General features: G+C 41.8%; 1 protein-coding gene across 2 annotated transcripts; it reads left to right on the forward strand.

Moving 5' to 3' along the window:
- The first annotated feature begins 989 nt into the window (after positions 1–989).
- On the forward strand, positions 990–17,120 carry LAMP3 (lysosomal associated membrane protein 3). 2 transcript variants are annotated; one of them, XM_010716857.3, is made up of 7 exons: positions 990–1,184; positions 4,955–5,703; positions 6,415–6,537; positions 9,467–9,524; positions 10,196–10,363; positions 12,653–12,793; positions 14,967–17,120. In XM_010716857.3, exons 1-6 carry the CDS (start codon positions 1,139–1,141, stop codon positions 12,790–12,792), a joined length of 1,284 nt encoding a protein of 427 aa, XP_010715159.1. In that variant the 5' UTR covers positions 990–1,138; the 3' UTR covers position 12,793; positions 14,967–17,120. The 2 variants fall into 2 exon arrangements, with proteins under 2 accessions (XP_010715159.1, XP_003209227.1); XM_003209179.4 differs by having other exon boundaries at positions 12,653–17,120.
- The last annotated feature ends 2,657 nt before the right edge of the window (positions 17,121–19,777 follow it).

Consider the following 19,777-nt stretch of genomic DNA (forward strand, 5'->3'; position numbering starts at 1 on the left):
ACCTTTGGCTACCAATGGCTTATTGAGGAGGGCTAATTGGCACAAATGCGTATTGTGGATCATGTAGGAGGGCAGGGAAGTACAAATGAGAATGTAGAAACACAATGGAAATAGAGCAAAATAAATTGGTGCTAATTTCAGGCAGCATCCAGATTTCTAGCAGTAAACTTCACCTCATCTGAGTTTTCAAGTCATTGGCCTCACTGTGTTACTGCACTTCAATTCTGGTATGAGAGAAAGAAGAATCAGGACTACAGGAGTCCCTGCATTTTTTCCTCTTATTCTATGAGTTCATCATCTCTTTTCTACTTCCATTAAGCTTCTAGCTTTATCAGGCCTCATGGTGAGGACGTGGGGCTGGAAACCCATCCAAACAAACATGCAGGTGAAATGTTCTGCTGCAGATCGCTGGCATGTGGCCACACACGGTGGGACCTGCCTGTGCAACTCTTGTTCTGGCTTGGCACAGTTCACAGAGGATACTTCATGGAACACAGGTAGGTTGTTGCTGTTTGCTGGGGAATATGTTTGGACACGATGCTAACGGTGAGCCACTTTGGCTGCACCAGCCAGCAAAGGCTACCAGCAGCCCCAGGTAGAACCAGAGCCCCTTTGAGACTTTGCTTAGTCCTGTCTTACTTTTAGCAGGTTCTGAGGAGAAGGCCAGAGAGCACACCTTTCCCTTCTGTGCCTTAATTTCAAAGGAGGAATTTACCCTAAAGAAACCTTTTTTTTTTAAAAGAGCATGGGAGAAAGTACTGATTTACAGGTCTTAGCCCTCCAGTGGGGTGCAGCTGCAGCCTGTTCTCGGTAACCAAAACTGGAGAAAAGAGCATGAGGTTCTACATGGCCTTAATGAACCCCAGGCCTTGGCTGTAGGGTAAGAGCCTGTCCTCTGCACTGACCCAGCAGTCCTTTCTGTTTTCACTTTCCTTCTTAACCAGCAGCTATTTCTTTTTGCATTAGTTTATAGATGAGCAGCACTGAATTCCCCCCTCCCTCCCCACCTCTTTTCCACCCATGTGACTGAGCACTCCCTGAATCGAGTGAAACTTTGCAGTCCTCAGGAAACCTTTATTTCCTTTCTGCTGCACCGCAGCGAGAAGCAGCATCTCTTGGCCTCACAGCTGTACTGACCATGGGAAGGAGCAAATCACATTTGGTCTTGCTAGCCTTTGCCTGCGGTGAGTCACATCTTCCATCATTTCTCGATAAAAAAGAGACAGATTATGCTGCTTTTCTTTCTTTGCACTTACGAGAGGAGCTAATAGACTGAAAACTGGAAACAGTCTTGCAGCTAGCATTAAAGGTGATTTTAATGAAGTCCCACCATAAAGAATTAACTATAACTGCATTTAATTGTAGCTGATGTAAACTTAATGTTTTCTCTTGTATTTTGCACTCTGTGGTGACATGAACTCTGTGCGATTGAGTCAGCTCAAAATAGTATTAGAAGCAGGCTTATTTATATTTGCTTTCCCTAATAAAATGTGATGTCCAGCAGAACTGACTGAACGTCTTGAGTGAGATAAGCAAAAAAACAAAACAAAAAAAAACACACATAAAGAAACGTTGCTTGTTTGTTTGTAGTGCAAGATGCAGGGTGTGAGGAAAGCAAGAGCAAGGCAGGGGGCTCTGGGAAGTCTGGGACAAGCTGGGACTTATCTAACAACAAACTACATCAAAGTCACCATTTGATCCTTAGTGCTTGTCCCTGAAAATCTGTGGAGTGAGCCTGGTCAAGGAGGTGTCTTAGCATGTAAAGTCACATGCACCTGCAGCTATACAGAATCTACTTGGCACAGGTGGACAGAGAGTAATTTAATCTGTGTAATGGCTAAGGGCTTTTGTTTGTTGGTGGGGTGCTGGGTTTCTGTGGTGTGCTTTGCTACCTGCATGCCCCGTTCACACCAGCAACAACCCCTGCCCCTCTCCAAGCTCTGCAATGGCAGCACGGTGAGCAGGGGAGCAGTGCAGGACTTTACCATACAGAGCTCCAGCTGCATCTGCTCTACTTTCTGACACCTGCCTCATAGCCACAGTCTGCTGAAGTGACCCCAAAACATATGCAGACTTGGAGAAATAACTCAGTGTCAGCAGGGATATCTTTGGCCAGGATGAACATTCTTCCTCAGTTGCTATTCATTCATTTTTGGTAGTTCCTTTAGTAATTTGTTGTGATCTTTCATTAATGCCACAAACTCTTTCTACACAGGTAGGGAATTAAAAAGAATCAGAGTTTAGGGGAGGAGAGTCTGAAGGATTGGAGGTTTAAAAAACTGCTCCTATGTTTGAAGTAAGAGAGAGAACCAAAGCCTCTCAGAATATCTTGGTGCTTTTCCTGTTCCTCGAGAGCTCAAATCAAAGCAGCCAGAACCAGCAAGAGTCTTTTCTGAAGGAGCTGGGTCAGGTTTTTGTGTCTGTAAGTACCACAAAATCTGTCACCGAAAGGCATTTCTGCTGGGCAGCATGAAGCAGAACAAACTGTGGGTGTGTGTTTTAGGCGAGAAGGGTCAGAAATCCCCAGCAAGAGGTTCTTCCACCCTCTGCGTTATGGGCTGGCAGGCTGAGACATTTTACAGCCAGATCAAGCCACTTCCTCCTTAGTTCCTTTGAACAGATTAACTGCACGCCTCTGCCAGTGTTGATTCTCACTGAAGAGTCAGCAGAGCTCAGCACTGCTCCTCTGCTCCCTTGTGAGGAGCTGTAGGATATCACGAAGCCTCCCCTCAGCCCCCTTCTCTGGGCTGAAAGAACCAAGTGACCTTGTATAAATTTCCCTCTAGACCCTTCCTCATCCTTGTAGTCCTCCTTTGGATGCTAGTGGATGGAGGGAAACCTGAAACTTCCTTTGTCACAATGCATGGACTTTGGGTCCAGACCCAGATGAGGGATGGCAAATTTCTCAGAGAAAAAAGAAATGGAAGCTAACTGGAGGATGTAGAGCTGCAATTTGTTGTTGCTTTGTGGCCAGTTTTGATGGCCAACACCATTGGGTTGGCAGAGATCAATCTTTACTCATCCCTGGGAAGACTTTCTGAGATCAGTGGCCAAATGCATTTTGAGATGACCCAAACCAACAGGTTTGGTAGCATGGGCATGGCCCAACCGAGGGCCCAAAATGCTGGGGAGAGCTAAGCTGGAGGATACTGGCAAGTCACCTGGAGAGTACGAGCCAAGGCCATCCAAGAGCTGTTTCTGGTTTTATCCCTCAGTGACCCCATTGGGCTGAATATTTTTCTGATGAAATGACCTTCTGGGGAAAATGAAGTTCCATTTAAAAGTTATGGACAACATCCAAGTGTTAGGGAAATGATATTTCTTTCCATGCCCATAAATTTTTGTGTTACATAGTAACCAAAACCAATCTGTTAAGTAAAAACTGAGAAGTACTGACTACTTAAGGCTTACATAAATTCAGGTATGAATTGTTTCAGAAACATACATGGCTAAAAAAAAAAGAGTGAAAATTGCAGCTTCTTCTTTCTGTTTCTATTGTGTTACTTAGATTAAATTACATGTAGCTGGTACACAGCAACTGCTCTGGTTTTCCACTGGTCTGATTGAAATGAGCATACAGAGGAGAAATTACTTCTCAGCTTTGACAGCAGGTATGGTAAAGGCAAGGAAGAAGAGAGAAAATGAACTAAAATATGATATCAATTACTGCACTTTCAGTTCCTTCTAATAAAATGTAATATCAGAGGAATCTGTCCTCATTTTTGTGACTTTTCAATTGTACAAACTTGTATTTCTCTGATGATAACGGCTACATTTGCAGTCAAGTGTGTGCAGTTCAGTACAGAGGTGAAACCAGGCAAGTTTAGGCAAGTTTAAGAATATGGAGCATACCCCTCCACTTCTCCTCTATCATGATCATTTATAAGGGAAAATCAGACTTTTGGATTCTTTCCATCTCCAGACTGGAGAATTTATCTCTGTCCTCCAGCTAATTTAGTCAGTAAAGCATTTAACTACATGTAAAGCCTCATGCACATCAAAGAATACATTTATGTCAGTGACTTGTGGCTTTTAGCTTGATCTTGTCTTTATAGTGCCTTGTTGCATACTCACAATCAAAGATTTAAGTTGAACAATTGTGAACTTCATCTCTTTTTACAGTGTACATTATCCACCTTGTCCTCCCTTTGTTACTTACACATAGGAACTAGATCTTTTCCATTTTGCAAGGAATAAATTTCTGTAAATGTTATAAAATGCCAGTGTGATTTTCGTGCTGTGACTATTTTTATATGCGGTTCAAAAAACCCCTGAAAGCTAAACCCTCAAATTTGTTTCTCATTGCTGAAAAAGCATTACTAAGAGGGCTCATCTTTCCCTGGGTATCTCCCATGAGGAAGAACTTGAGGGGTCAGGCTGCCGTATCTACATAAACACCATAAACAAATTCCTGGAATTTCTGCCTTCCAGTCTATTCTGAATCATCATAAGACCACTATTTTCCTCACTTCTTTCACATACAAAAAATGTTCCCTTTCCCTATGCTTTGTTTGTGAGTAACCAACCACCTCTTCACTTGTTAAACTGGATTTCATTTTAACAGCAACCCATAGTGGAACAAGTTGTCCCTTATAACTTGATAATTTACTCCCAGCAGATCTTGCTGTACTGTTGTCTGCAAGGGAATTCATGTACAGTGTAGGGAGTGTGCAAGATCTGTTCACACCTCTATAGCATCCGCTGTTTTCTTCAGCAGTCAGTGCAGCATGTGGGGAGTAAGGAGCCAGTGTGCTGCCTCTGCAGTGGATATATTCAGAGGTGTGAAGATTGGGGAAGCAGTGCAAAATTATGTCTGCTTGTAGTCTCCTATCATGACATTAAACCAAAAGAAGAATAAAGTCATGATAACAAAATGGGAGCAGTTATGTTGCAAATATCAACAAAAATGTTAAATGCAATGCTTTTACACTACTGACTTTTCATTTCTTTGCAGCATTTTCTTCCTGCTGTGCTGAAGTGGCCCTGGGCATCAAGCTGTCTCCACAAACCACGTCCTTCCACCATACCATTACTTCTGCTCTGCCACTTTCCGTTTATCATTCACCACCCAATCAAAGCACCACAGTTCAACCTAACAGCACAGGCTCCATAAATCATACAACTACTCTGCAGACAACAGACCAACGCTGGGTAACAACAGCACCAGCCTCTCATATGACAGCCCAGGCAGGAGCAAATACCAGCAACGCGTATGACCAGACATCTTCCACAGCAGTAACCTCAACTGCAGCAAACGCAGCTTCATCTGGCCAGGCTACAGCCCAGGCAATGGAAACAGTTACACCAGCTGTGAAGAACAACACAACTGTGTCCCCAGACAACCAAATCACAACACATGTGGACACAGTTACAAACACAACCATAGAGAGTACAACATCAAAGACACAAACAACAACCGCTGCCATAAGTACTACAGCCACTACTAACAGTACTGCAAATCCCACCACAAACTCAACTAATCACACAACTTCTGGAAGTCCAACAGCCACAGCCATGACCAACGCAACCACTACTCCTCAGGGCACTCATACAACCATCCCATCTACTACTATGATGGTGAGACCCACTCTGGCACCACAGCCTTCTCCCATTCCCACTGGCACATACACCATTTCCAGCAGCAACAAGACCTGCATCAAAGCAGTGATGGGTTTGCAATTGATGGCTCTGAGCACACAGAAGGTGAGGTGAAAGCACTACGAGGCTAAGCCTTATAAAAACTACTTCATTTGCTGGAATATATTCTATTCCTTTAAAAGCAATTTGCAGAAATTAAGTTGTATGATAAAAACAACTGGTTTGTTGCTAGTCTGAAGCCTTTTTTTTTGTGACACAGCATCTCAACTGCTGTACTTTGGTTTGTATAATTATGTCAGAGGGTTATATAGGTACTTTCTTATTTCAGCAATATATCCATGGCAGCAATATTTGGGAGGGCAGATTGGCTCCAGTGTTCTCTTTCCCAGAATGGGAGATTAGTTAAAATCTGAAGTGACATCAGTGAAGGGTTTAAAATAGCAAGTTTCAATGAGAGGAATAAATTATCAGCTCACAGGCTTGTTTGGATTCAGAGATGAGTTGTCTCAATGCTGAAAAATGGAGGTTTTGGGACCATCAGGTCAGTCAGCTGATCAGTACAGGGGTTCTGGGAAACTGCTACCCTCTCTTGGCATTGATCCATGGTGAATGATTCAGCAAAAGATATAAAAAACCCTGAAACTGTGATGATGGCCTTCCCAATAATGGTTTTGTAACCTCCATTAATATAGCCATTGGGCATTGCTCAATCCAACCACATAATTAAAACCCCAAACATATAAACCTGCATGTTTCATATTAAGTTTTTCCCCTCCACTTCATAAATAGCCTCACAATGTCCTCATTTCTCCACAGAAGCAGATGGAGTACCTGACTGTCAACCCCAACACCACCCAGATATCTGGAAGCTGTGGGATGGTGCAGTCTGTCCTGAACATCACTTTCATTGGAGGATTTATAAGCTTTGTCTTTGTAAAGGTAATTGTATTTAGTGGGAACAAGGGTTTAGGTCTGGGGAATGGGAATCCAGGCTGCCCCTGATCCACTTCCAGCCAAAACAATGATGTGCAGTGTGCTGTGGAAAAGGGCATTTCATCCATTTAAGTGCTAGTTGTCCTGTCCTTCCCAAGAGGCTGGATTTATGGAAGCATGATTAATTCAGTCCAGGAGAGACTGTAGGCCACCTGGCCCAGTCCCTAGCTCAGAGCAGGGCTACTTCCAGTGTTTCATCCCATCTTGTCTATTGGAACTCTGAATTTTGGAGGATTCATATGTGTAATAAAGGATAAGTACAGTGCCCTCGGATCCTTTGGCTAAATGTTCTGCCAAACTAGCAGCACAAAATATAGTTAGCCCTAAGCAAAATCTGCAACTCATATTTACAGTGGTAAAATCTACTTCGGGGAGGAAGGCCATGTCTGCTGCTTGCATTGGAGTGGGACATGGAATTGGGCATGGGGTTGAAGCTACTGTGCTGAAGCAAGGTGTGTGTGCTGGAAGCTCTGAGTCATGCTGTCAAGTTGTCCTTATGAAATGGTATCTCTGAGACAACCTGGATGCATGTGGAATTAGTCATTTGCTTTCCATAAATGCTGCCCAGGCAAAAGTTGAATGTGGTTGTTAAATCCAAAGGGCAGCCTATGAAGGTGTACGTACCCAGAAGCCACAGCCTGTCCAGAGCCCAGAGGGCCTAATTTCTTCTAATTTCTGATTAGAAGATTCCAAATAACTGAACTGCAACAACAAATTTGTAGATAAGTGCCCTTAAAATGCACCAGTCCAGGGAAACTTACAAATATACACAGAAACTTGAGCAAGAGATAGGCCTATGCTTTCCTAGTATGAAAATTAGTGTTTATTTTGATTTGATGTGTATTGATACCACATTTCCAGCTCAAAATACATCGCATGCAGACAGGTCTTCAACATAGCCTACCATGAGTATCGCTGATATTAAAACTACAGGAGAAAACTGCCAGAGGTCAGTCATCTCCAAGAGGCAACAATAAATTTTATCACAGCTGAATGCTTGGTCATTAATGCTTGGGAAAGCTGTCGATCAATAATTGTCTTGATTTTTGTTGATGACTGAAAGACATCTAAAAGTTACAAAGGAAAGTGCTGTTGTAGAACAAAGGATCAGTTCACACCATGAGTGTTTGGTTTAAAAGTATGCTTTCTGCAACAAGGGTAGCATTCTCTGTGTTATGAAGATCCTTAGAAAAAGTCCAGTGATTCAAGTACCCATAAAAGTACCAGCTCACAGCAGAGCTAAGGAGAGTGATGTGAACCTTTTGACCTCTCTTGTTTTGAAAAAGATGGTTATTGGCACAGCATTATGCAATCGACCCAAGATAAGTCTCAAGAGAGCAGCAGGGCACGGCTTAGCTTTCTTTGAAATGCAAGTTATTAAGAAATCGTTCTGCTGCCGTTTCTGATGTGTTTGGCCTCTCCAGCTGCTGCAGTGCTGACTTTAAACCAGGAGTGCTATAGAGGTGGCACTTCTGATTTGCAGAGGTGAAGGTGGAGCTGGGCCAGGGGCTGTGGTGTGGCCATAGAGAGGTGAGAAGCTCTGTACTCACTGCTGCCAGGTGCCTTTGGCAAAGAACTTGACAAAGGGAACTTTCATAACCAACCCACAATACATGAAGTAGGAACAGGCATTTATCCTGAGCAAAGTCAATAACTCTGTCCAAACAGAAGATAATGCTGCTGCCAAAAAAATGTGTTATTTGACTTATTTATGTCTTTAAGTAGAATAATGCTGAGAACCACTTTATTTCTTAAACTTCTTTCACAATCTATTCTACCAGCATTAAAACTGCAGGACATTAAAGGTGAATACACAGAAGAGATTCATGTTTGCTACTACTTAGCCACCAGCTGCAGTCACCAACCCCTGTGTGCTCGGAGCTGGAATTAGAACCAATAACAGGAAAGCTATATAGAAACTCACAGCATGCTCCAGCAGTGCTAGGAGTGAAAATCCCCTGGGGCTTTCTGTCATGCTTTGGCTGCCCTGGGCAGGAGAGTGTTCAGTCCATGGGTTTTGGAGCATGGACAGGCAAAGTCCAGCTGGAAATTTTGTTTTGTGCTATAGTACCAGGTGCTTTCCATGTTGGCAGACTGTAGGCGTCTGAAATAAAGTCAGCCGGCACCAACAGGGTAGAACATAGCAGTTATTTCTTCCCTATATAGACAATCAAGGTTGCTGTTTCCTCGTTTGTAGTGACTTCTGTTGGTAACAAAGTAGTAAACGAGCAGTACCTCTGTGAAGGGCTCCTGTCTCTGCTGGTTGCTGCCCTCTTCTGGTTCAAAGCAATGATAAGCACAGAAGCATGGCTCCTTTCTGCCGTTTGCTCACATAAAGGCCATTGATGCATAAACTGCACAGCAGTCCTGAGTACTTTAAAATATATCAACATAGGTTCTGCACGCAGTCAGCCTGCAGGTCAGCAGGGATCAATTAATAATCCTGCAGGATTACCAATGCAAGCATTGCTGGGACTCTCAATGAAACAAAACAGGTGGATAAAAATAAAACTCTCTTACCACATGCCTTATGAATATATAACACTTGCCTAACCCCCTACTTTTGCTTACCACAAGTCACACAAATGTCTAGCTTGAGCAGTGTGTGCAAAAGCACATCTGCATGTCTGGTTTCACTACACTGAGCAGAACTGGTGATGTATCCGAGATCACAGTGTTATGCTGGCTACTTGTCTACTAATGATTTGGAAAAGAAAATGCAATACATCCAGGCAAGTTGGTTCATAAGTCTTCAAGGTGATGCTTTGAAAAGTCTTTGAGAACCTTTTTTTGCAAGCATTTTGCTGTGGTGAACTTTATTTTTTTCTACAAATATAAGGATGTAGTAGGAATAAAGATACATCATCTTTTGCAGAAAGATCCAACATACTATGTCAGTACAATTGAGGCTGAATTACAGTTACCTTCTGAAGGTCAGTGCTTTTATGTTTAATGTTCTCTGTGTTAAATTCCTATCAAACAATTCTGGGTGTGGGATAGACTTTCACATTTTAAAACTCTGAACACTGCAACACTGTTCGGCTTTCAATGTCATGACATGAAAATGGGAAAGAGGTGACCAAGCTGTAGTTTCATTATTTTCTTTTAATTTTCCTTTTACCTTCAAAACCTCTCCCTTTGCTTTCACCACTCTTTCAGAATAAAATTTAAGATCCAAAATGCCAAAATATCCATTTTCCCGGACGTTGCCTAATGCAAACTGCAGCAAACACAAGCTGATCAGCCTAATCTTCAGTTCTGAAGTTTTCATACGGACTGTCAGCCCTCCACAGGGATGCTGGTGAGAGACAGCCTGTTGTTACTGCCTCTCTGCTAGATGTTGCTGTTGTCCACAAGCAGCACTGTTGCAGTGAACAACCCTGCATCTTTTTCAGACCCAAGCTTGGCTGAGTCATCCACTGGTAATTAAAGGACTCATTTAAACACAGACAAAATTAACTGATATATTACAGGGAAAACGTCTGTGCTTTCATAACAACTGTGACACTGCTACTGAACCTCCATTTTATCTCAGGAAGATGCTGGTTGTGCAGCATTACTTTGGATGCCCATTTATCACTGTCTCTGTCTTTATGACCTCCAGGTATACTTTATTACATAGCCATACGCCAGCAGCATTTTACAGCAAAGCTGGGGAATTCCTTTAAGTGTGCCAGCAAGCAAACCTTTGGCTTGGAGAGAACCTACCAGTTATTCATTGTTAACATGCAGCTGCAGGCCTTTGATATTGTTGGCAACCAGTTTGGAAAAGGTAAGTAATGTAGAAATATTTTCCACCCTTCTGAGATCTAATTGTCAGCAGTCTAGTAGACCGAGGTATCCCCTTCTGCTAGATTTTAACCATACAGATTTCTTCCCAGATACTGTATCCTGCCTGCTGCTGTAGTTTCACTCTCTTTCCAATCATTTTCAACACTGTGCTAATACCCATAGCAAAGCATCTTTCCCTCCTGAATTTAATAACTTCCATTTTCCCTTTTCATTAAAAATGTTCAGCTGGACAGCCACCATTTTATTTCTTTCCACTCTTTTCCCAGGTGAGGTGTGCTCACCACCATTTCATTGGCTTTTTCCAGCCCCTCATACATAATACAGATCAGTTCAAGGTCACTGCCCTCAGTATCTTTAGCTATTTCGAAAAGCTTTTGACAGCCCATGACATCCCACAGCTGCAGCAGTGAAACTGCCAATTAGTAAGGGATATTTGTCAATGCAGGATGATACTTGCAGAGCAGCTGTATCTAGAAATGATGAAATGTGCCCCTGAGGAGGATCACAACTGTCACACTTACTAGTTTCAGAATTAAAATATGGTGGTTAATTTGTCTGGGTTTTGAGTATACACAACCATGTAGCTTAGTACTACCTGCTGCAAAGACAGAGAAGACCAGTATTGGACTTCAGGGTCCCTGAATTGCCCATGCTGGGAGAATGTACTGGAGATCCTCACAGCTTCATTCCTATGCCCACACCTGAATTTCCTTCTACAGAGGAACGAGGCATTGCCATCCATGTTTCTTGTCAGGATGCAGCTGGGAACTGGATGGGGTGTGGAGTCCAGGACCGTTGGGTGACCTTGGAAATCCCCATGTCTCACAGTGTGGGTACTCTGTTCACTGCCTTACTTTTAGGAGGTTCATGAAAAATCCTACACAGAAGAGAGATGGTCTCAGCGGTACCCTGAGTTCTCCTTCAAACAGTACGTGTTTCTGGGACTTCCGCTCAGGGTATTTCCATACAGGAACTCATGTGGGCAGATGATTTTTATCAGCAATCCAGCCCTCTACATGCACTAATAAAACGTTCCCTTCTTCTGCCATCTGACTTTCTGCATGTTTACAAAATATAGCTTCTGCCTTCTTCTTAATTTAGATCTGTCTTTTGACTTAGTTTGGCTCTATCTGACTTGTTCTTCTATTGTTAGTTTAAAATTTTCCTTTCTTATTCTAGAAGGAGTATAATGGGAAACTACATCTGGAACTGTTTTAAGACATGGAAGTTTTTTTTATAAACTTTCTTTATATTCTTAAAAGCCCCTCTGAGAATCCAGTCTGTGCTCTCAGGCTTCTGAAGACTTTTTAACAGAACAAAGCTGAGCTGGAACAGCTTGTAGGACCCCATCTGGTCCCACATTCCCATTTGAATATGCACAATGAATTAGTTCAGATATGGCTTCTGGTGGCCTCACCTCTAGCTTAGAAATACTCTCTATTTTCAGGGACAGGCTAACCTCTGCTAGCCAATGCCATATACAAAATTAAACTAGTTTTGCTCTTAATTAAAAGGGCTGAGAATGCAGATACCATCCCTGAAATAATTCTCCAGTGGCCGTGAAATAGTTACGAAGCTGTTACCTACATCTGCTGTGTGTAAAGATTTTGAAAGACTAAATTCCCAGTAAAGGAATAGTTCCATAAAGTAAGCACATCACCAGCCTTCTCCCTGTTGGTTTCTTGGGACTGCTGTTTTCACTTCTGTTTATCTAGATATGCTTAAAAGGGGAAGAAAAAGAGAGCAATAACGATCATTGGTTTCAAGATCCTTGTAATTTTGTATAGGTTACAGCAGCATTACATCAACAGCTTGGCCTGTTTGACTCTGAAAAGCTGTAAAAATGTCTTCCGAACTCTATTTCCTTTTTACTGGGCAGAAACAATTAGAAGCCACAAAGCAGTAGTTTTTATCCATCCAAGATGTGTCTTGCTCATTATTTTCAGACTTGCACATTGTAGCATCATGCTCCACATCTGCCATGAGCAAGAAGGTCTCCTACTGTGTATGTACCCATCTTGGCAGTAAAACAATTACTGTGGTTATGAAAAAGTCACTCCAGAGAAGCATGTAGCTATTTACAGGCCAAATATTGTTTTCTTGGGATAAGATTCATCAGAGATAAAATCATGTTAAGTATAGTTTAGAATAAAAAGAAAGGTCTTGAGAACCTCTGGCTTGTATTTACTGACTTTTTAGAATATGGATGCATAGTCTAGAAATACAATCTTCTACTCTAATGCATTATCTGATCTTTTTTTATTTTCAGAAGAAGAATGTTCTCTTGATAAAGCCACAAAAGCAGTTCCCATCGCCGTGGGCCTTAGTATCTTGGGACTGTTGGTCGTCGTGTTTGTCACGTTTCTGATTTCCAGAAAAAAGCCTTATAGAGGATACGAACGTATCTGAGGTGCTCTTGTACTTCCAAAGAAGAGAAATCACACAAGTTTTTGCTTTTACCTGGCAGCTCTGCTGCTCTGGAGCCATATTTTTAAGTGAAATGACACCATGTGTTTAAAGCTAATGCATGTTTCTGAAAGCAATTTCTTTAAGGTGGAAAGGAAATGATTTATACCATCTATTTTTAGGCTATTCTTAGCAACTTATTTAGATGGGGTCCAGAGGATAAAAGTTGGATGCCTAAATTCTTTATATCATCAAAAAAGAGGCAATTCAGACCACCTAAGTCAGATGCTTAAAAATAGCTTAAAGCAGGCAGCATCGTTATCCCCCATAAAAACCATCAGATTTTTCTAAAAAAACATTAAGAAAAATCGATTTCTTTAAGATGGCATTCATATTTATTAGGAGAGTTGAGTCCAGTAATACGACCTTCAGCTGAGTAGAGCAGAGGTCCACAGCAACAGGCAACCCTATTCAGTCAGAGCAAGTCCTATAGGAGCACTGTTTTTTTGCTAAAGATTTGGGGCAAGTATAAGAATGACTTCGATTGATAAGCAAGTTCCCTTCACTCCTTTTAGACACCAGGCTTACATTCAGTAACTTAGTGCTTCCTACTAAGTCTTTTGGAGGGACACAGTGGTAATACGCTACTCTCACTCTGGAGGCAGTATTTTTATTAATTTTCTAGCCTCCAGTGACTCTGTATGCAGATAAGATGACTCAGCAGGGTCAGATAGGGTCTGCCTGAGCAATGCATGCAAAAATTTCCACTCATCATTGCCTGTCTCAGCCTCTCTACAATGATGTCTGAACTTCTTGCCAATAAATAATTCTTGAACTGCAGCCTCACAAGACATGGCATATGAGAGCAAGCTGACGTTGCTAAGTTTATCCTGCACTATTACTCTGTTAGCTGCACCATTCAGCAGCTGACGACAGGCAGCTGAGATGTCTGTGCAGAACTGGGTGGACGTTCGGAGTCAGTAACTCTACTCATCTACACAAGGCCAAGGCATTCTATTTACCAGTTGGTGCTCAAGACGCAGCATCCCTTTGCCATGTGTTCACAGCATGAGGTGGAGAAAGCTGGCATGAGGCTCTGAAAGCACTGTGATAAGTGGGCCCGTGCTAAGGATGCTGCTGTGATAGATAAGGACTGGGGTGAAATTGCTTGACAGATTCATGGAGCCTATTATTTCATAGTCTTACAAGAGTTTATGCATCACCTGCTTCCTTTACACACGTAGACCTGTTATAGTGTTTCATCACTGAACTTGGTAACTGTCACCTCACTGGGATGACAGTATTGTGATCTCTCTCTTCATGTGGGAAGATACTACAGCAACTGAAGTAGCCAGCACTGTAGCAGACCTGCACAAGGTCCTTGAGTAAATGGAAATCCACTGAAGCTGTCTGCTTAAGGTGTCTGTGGGAACTGAAAGCCTGCACGGGCCTTGGATAGACTGTGCCCAAAAGTTAACGCTATCCACCACACTTGCAGCTGAGCAGCTGGATTTTCATACGGAAATAGTTTAGAGTTGCTTTAAAGCACAGTATTTGCAACACTTTGTAAGTCTACTTCCTGCTAAGCAAATGTGAAGGCGTGTAAGCAGCAATTGCTTTTGAGAGTAATTAAGTTCAGCTAATTTTCTTTGTTAAAATAAGAAAAATCTCCTTGTCACAAAAGGTTTACAAAGATAAACATATGCACAAATGTGCAAGTACACGTGCTACAATCAAATCTGCTCACTGCAGGAAAATACATGAAATTGGTAAGAATTATATGTAAAAACACTTATTGAAGAGAAAACAATATTATGTAAGAGCTCATTTTCCCCTTGGGGTTTAGGGCAGTAGCTTAATGTTACCAATAAATATTTTACCTGGATAGGACTTAGGAATGGCATCAATTAAACAAAAGAAAGACTGAAGTTATCTGCAAAATTTCTTGCTGTTAGCTTTATTTGGAAATAAACATTATATAAATGCTGGAAAATAATTTGATTCCCATTAAATAATGGCCCAAATCCTGAGCAATTATGAATGGCAGTAGATTTTCACTGGGTAAAATTAATATCAGTACCTCGTGAGTCTGATTTGCCTGCAGAATTTTTTAAAAATAGTTTTGATATTTTACCAGAGTTCAGTTACTTAAATCCTTTCATTCTGTGAATTTCTAGAAGATTCTGGTCCGTGCCAAGCAGGAAACAGACACCATTCAATAGCACCATAACATGTGGCTCTGGAAGTAATTCTCATTTTCCAGAAACATTCCAGTTTAGTTTGAATGAACTCATAACCAGGAAAGATAAAGACAACTTGGAATCACTTTTGCACTTGGAAAAGCCAAAGACAGAACTTAAGACCAGCTGTGAACAAGGGATGCAGCTGAATGTAGTTATGAGGTAAAGCAGCATGCAGTCACAATCACTTGAATGCTCCATTATTTCAATGTTTGTTTTGTAAAAGGCTCCAGCAGGGATAATATTGCTTAGCAAACTTTATTAAGCTCTTTTTCCCCCTCCCTCCTTTTCCTGCTGTTAGTGGACACGCCCTTGGTCAGGCCCTAGCTCTCAGGGTGTTCTTGCTGTTCATGGTTCGTCCCACATCAAAATCTGATGGCTAATGAGAGACAGGGGTGGTGGAAACTAGTCCTTGTCTGTAGGAACTGCAGCCGTGGAAAGGTCTGGGGACTTGTGAGTCTGCTGCTTGTGTTTCTTTTCAGGGAAACCATTGGTACAAAGTAAAATGTCTGCTGCTGCCCGCCTGGTCAGGAAGTGAAGCTTTGGGTCATTGCTGAGTTATTTGTTTTTGTTTAGAAAGCAGGATTTTTTTAAATTCTATATTAAAGCACTCTCTTTCTTTCTTTCTTTCTTTCTTTTTTTTTTAACTGTGTAATGTTTAAGCAGCAGGAAACAGTAAATATGTGGAAGTGCTTCCAATTGAAAATGAGCCCATGCCTGCAGTTCTGATGCTATTGTCCCAAGCTGTTACATGTGGACATTGTAATAATAACTGTCACCTAAAAAGCTCAGCTCCACACATGATCTGAAAGCTAATCCAAGTGGTGATCCAAGTGGTGGTCAATAGACATCTTTCCCAGTCAAAACTAAGTCCTATTTCACACAGCCTTTGGATTTTTGGGTTGTTTGATCTGTATGGTTTATTACTTTAATTAAATATAGGATTTTCTTGTTATGTTCTATATTGGAAAAGCTCTTTATATTAATATTCAGTCTTTTAACATTTGCTATCAAAATGAAGCTTGACAGTTTTTCTTAACGATGATTGATAATTCTGTCTTTAATCTTCTCACAGCCTCCAGCAGCTTTACCAGTGATGCAGAGTTAATGCTTTTCTCTCACCCCATTTTATCACTAGAATGAATCAAACTATTCATACTGAACAATGTTTAGATTAATGTTAAACTGATTAATTCTTATGCTATATATCACTATTTGTTTGCTATTTTTTGGAAGCTGTATATAGTCTTCTCTGCTTTGCGCTAAGTGGCAAAGGCATAACAATTGGAAATGATCATGACATGCTGCTGTTTACTTGCAAGAAGAGAGAAGAACACAGTGAAGCAGAAGTTAGGAGGTGAGCACATCCCTGTAGCTCCCTGGTGCTCTGCTGCATCCAAGTTAGACACCAGAGTATCTCATGAATATACGATGTCATACTTAGGCAAATACTCAAGGAGTTTATAAAGTAAGATTTATTTTTTTTTAGTCCTTTGCTGTTCTCTGACAGACAAAAAAAAGTCCAAATTAAAAAACAGCTGCTAGTTCTGGTTGAACAGAACCAGGCAGATGTAGATTAGCTTCTTAAGTGTATGGAATTGGTTTGGTTGATCACTTTTAGCTTGCTCTATTAGATGGTTGCTAAAAATTACTTTGTTACAAAAAGGAATATATGCCCTTTATTTTTCTATTATTGGTGTTTCTGTAATAAAGATTATATTTAGTCATGAAAGTGTGCATTGCTGTGCAACTGTTTTCTCTTGAGTGCTGTTTCACTTAAACATTTTAAAATACAAACACAATCTGTTACAATCAGACAGGACTGTACGGGCTTGTGACACAAGCCACAGTCACAGCTGTACTTATGTCCTTGCTGTAACTGACAGTGATGTTTTTCTCCAGCCTGGACATTTCCTCTGACATTTCTATCTTTGTTTCATCAGCATTTGGGGGAGGGGGAAGAAGATAAAAAGGAGTATTGAAAATAGTATGAGGTTTTCTGTTCATCTCCCCACAACTTCCTCGAGTTTCTTCTTTATGTCTACTTCTGTTTCCTATTTGTCCAATAAACGCAGACCATAACTCACAGCAGACGTAATGGATGTTTGTTACTTTGTACTTCAACCACTTTCACAGATAATAATCTTAGGAATTATGATGAGATTCTTTGGAGGAGAATGCATCCTTTATTGTGCAGTTATGGAAAATACAGGAAATAATAGCTTGGAAAATTCCAGATGTAAACTCCAGAATTCAAGAGTTTCTATGTCACTCAAAGGAATTTCTGAAGGAACTTGACTTTGCTGTGACTTTGCTGTTTCTTACGTCAACACACAATAGCCAGCTTAAAATAGAATAACCATAAGGCAACTGTGTGTGTGGTAAATTGTTCAATAGAAGGGGGCGCACAAAAGTTCCTCAGATTTATCTTCAAAGGTTTTCCAGTGAAACATGAAACCAAGCTTGGCTAATTAGTGCAGCCAGACCCCATCTGGGATGCAGGTTCCTGCAGCATCTCAGCTGGGAGGCTGCATGGTGTGGCTGGGCTGGCTCAGAGGGGTGGGCAGAGAGATGGGGAAATGGGATCCCACCTTCCCTGTGGGGATAAGGCTCAGAAGGGGCTGTTTGAGTCTCATATTCTTCATGGCTAAAGAAGCTAAGATAGGAGAACTGCAGGAGGCAGATGTGGTAAAGATAGGAGAAGAAAAACCTATCTGCAACTAGCAGCAGATTCAGGAACCTGCTAGAGAAGTGCCAGGAAGGGCACCAGAAATAAAGCAACTTCTCTCAGTGATAAGATAATAACTATAATAATGACTGCTGGATGTCCCAGTTTTTTTTCTTTCTTGACAAGGATTTATGGCATGTAGAGGAATAATCAATTTTTCTTTTTAAGGGAAAAATAAACCTGTAAGTCACACCATGGACTGTCCTAGAAGCACACAGCTTTAGAGTTCACTGAAGAGGTGGTTTTGCATCACAGTGTCTAGGAGAGAAAGGAAGTACTTTTAAAAGGCATCAATTCAAAGAAAATAACAAGGGTGAGTAGAGAAAGATTTCTGTGAAGTTACACCACTAGTAATATGACCAGATGCTTAAAGAGTACATGGGTGGGCAAAGGACAAACTGAGCTCACCTCTCTGTTGCTCATGATAAGAAAGATCTGAATCAAGCTTTTATCTGCGATGTCCTCCACAGGGAGACCAGGGCAGGCGGGGCTGGGAAATTGTGGGCACAGCTGAAGTTCTGAGTGTCTGGGCTTTCCCTGCTAGCCACAAAACATCAGATAAGCTACAGTTCTCTTTTCTGCAAATCCTACTCCCTAGGACATTGCTAGATCATAAGTATCATTAAATTATTGTTTCATTGGATCAGATTCTTACTTCCTTTAAAGATTTGAAGAAAGACTTAAGTTGCATTTTCCATATGCAGAAATATCATAAATAGTTGTAGAGAAATGGAAAGCATCCAAGCTTCTACAGTAAAATTTAAAATGTTACCAGCTCAAACTATCTAGTACAGCTCTAAGTTCGTGACAGTGCCTTCATTTAGTATTCATTTAGTATGAATATGCACATTAAGCACATTACTGGTGTCAGTGAGAAAATGGCTTTCTGAATTCGGGTTTTATCACAATGACCTTTCAAACATCTATGCGTACAGCTCAGTGATCCCTCTTGACCTTGCATGCCCTGAAAGCCACATTGACAGATACCTTCACCAAAGGCAGATTTGCAATACAAATGAACTTGCTGCTTCTGCTAGTTTTACTATTCAAAGCATAAAATCTTCCACCTCTGAGTGATATACTGCAAAATATCTTTAGTTCTACTCTGCATTTAATGGCAAACTACACAAAATGCTGCCATCTTGTGTTTAAAGACAAAGTAAACATGCTGAACGTTTTGATAAATAGACACTTATGCTGAAGAATGACGGGAATGAATAATGGAAAAGACTTTGCTTAATAATCTGCTTTTAAAAATCTGATCTCCAGAGCATTTGCAGAGCCTACAAGCTCTTGGAGCCAAATTCAAGCAACTGTGCTATTTTCCAAAGCTGCTTCAGGGTCAGATTGAACTACTCTGACCATCCCAGCCCATGTGTGCAGGCACTGCGGAGCCGCTGTGAGATGTGCTGGGTGCCCCATCCCAGGAGACAGCCGAGGTCAGGCTGGATGGGGCTCTGATGGAGCCGTAGGTGTCCCTGTTCAGTGCAGGGAGTAGGACAGATTCTACTCACACTGCATTTTAAAAAAGGCAATAAGCAGAAGTTGCCTGCATAGCAAGCGTGCTCGTTGTGTAAGAAACTGTCTACCTCTGACCATGGAAAACACATAAGATGTGTTGCATAGTGCCACAATGGCAGCGGATAGTTTGTGTGTTTCTGAGGAATTTAAATATTCAGTCCGAAGGAACCAACAGAGGTCACCGGACTGAAATGTCCGAACTTCAGGGCTCTCTCAGGCAATCACAGTAGGCATTATCCAAACGGCTCCTAACCGCTGCCAGGCCTGGGGCACGGACCGCCTCACCAGGAAGCTGTTCCAGTGTTTGACCACCCCCACAACACACAACTTAACGCTAACGTCCGGCGGAACCCCCGGGTCCAGTTCCTGCCATCTCCTCACGCCCTGCCATCCGCACCGGGGAGCGCGGAGCGGAGCACAGAGCGTGGCCCGCCCTCGTGGCTCGGGCCAACCTCCCGGCCTCCACACGGGACAACTCGAGGCGTTCCTCCACACCCCC

The sequence above is a fragment of the Meleagris gallopavo genome, chromosome 11 (genome assembly GCF_000146605.3).
Source record: "Meleagris gallopavo isolate NT-WF06-2002-E0010 breed Aviagen turkey brand Nicholas breeding stock chromosome 11, Turkey_5.1, whole genome shotgun sequence".
NCBI lineage: Eukaryota > Metazoa > Chordata > Aves > Galliformes > Phasianidae > Meleagris > Meleagris gallopavo.

Coding starts and splice junctions, on each gene's coding strand:
- LAMP3 (XM_003209179.4), top strand. CDS start 1,139: ATGGGAAGGAGCAAATCACATTTGGTCTTGCTAGCCTTTGCCTGCG. Junction 1,185..4,954: donor CTTGCTAGCCTTTGCCTGCG/GTGAGTCACATC, acceptor ATTTCTTTGCAG/CATTTTCTTCCTGCTGTGCT. Junction 10,364..12,652: donor TGGCAACCAGTTTGGAAAAG/GTAAGTAATGTA, acceptor TTTTATTTTCAG/AAGAAGAATGTTCTCTTGAT.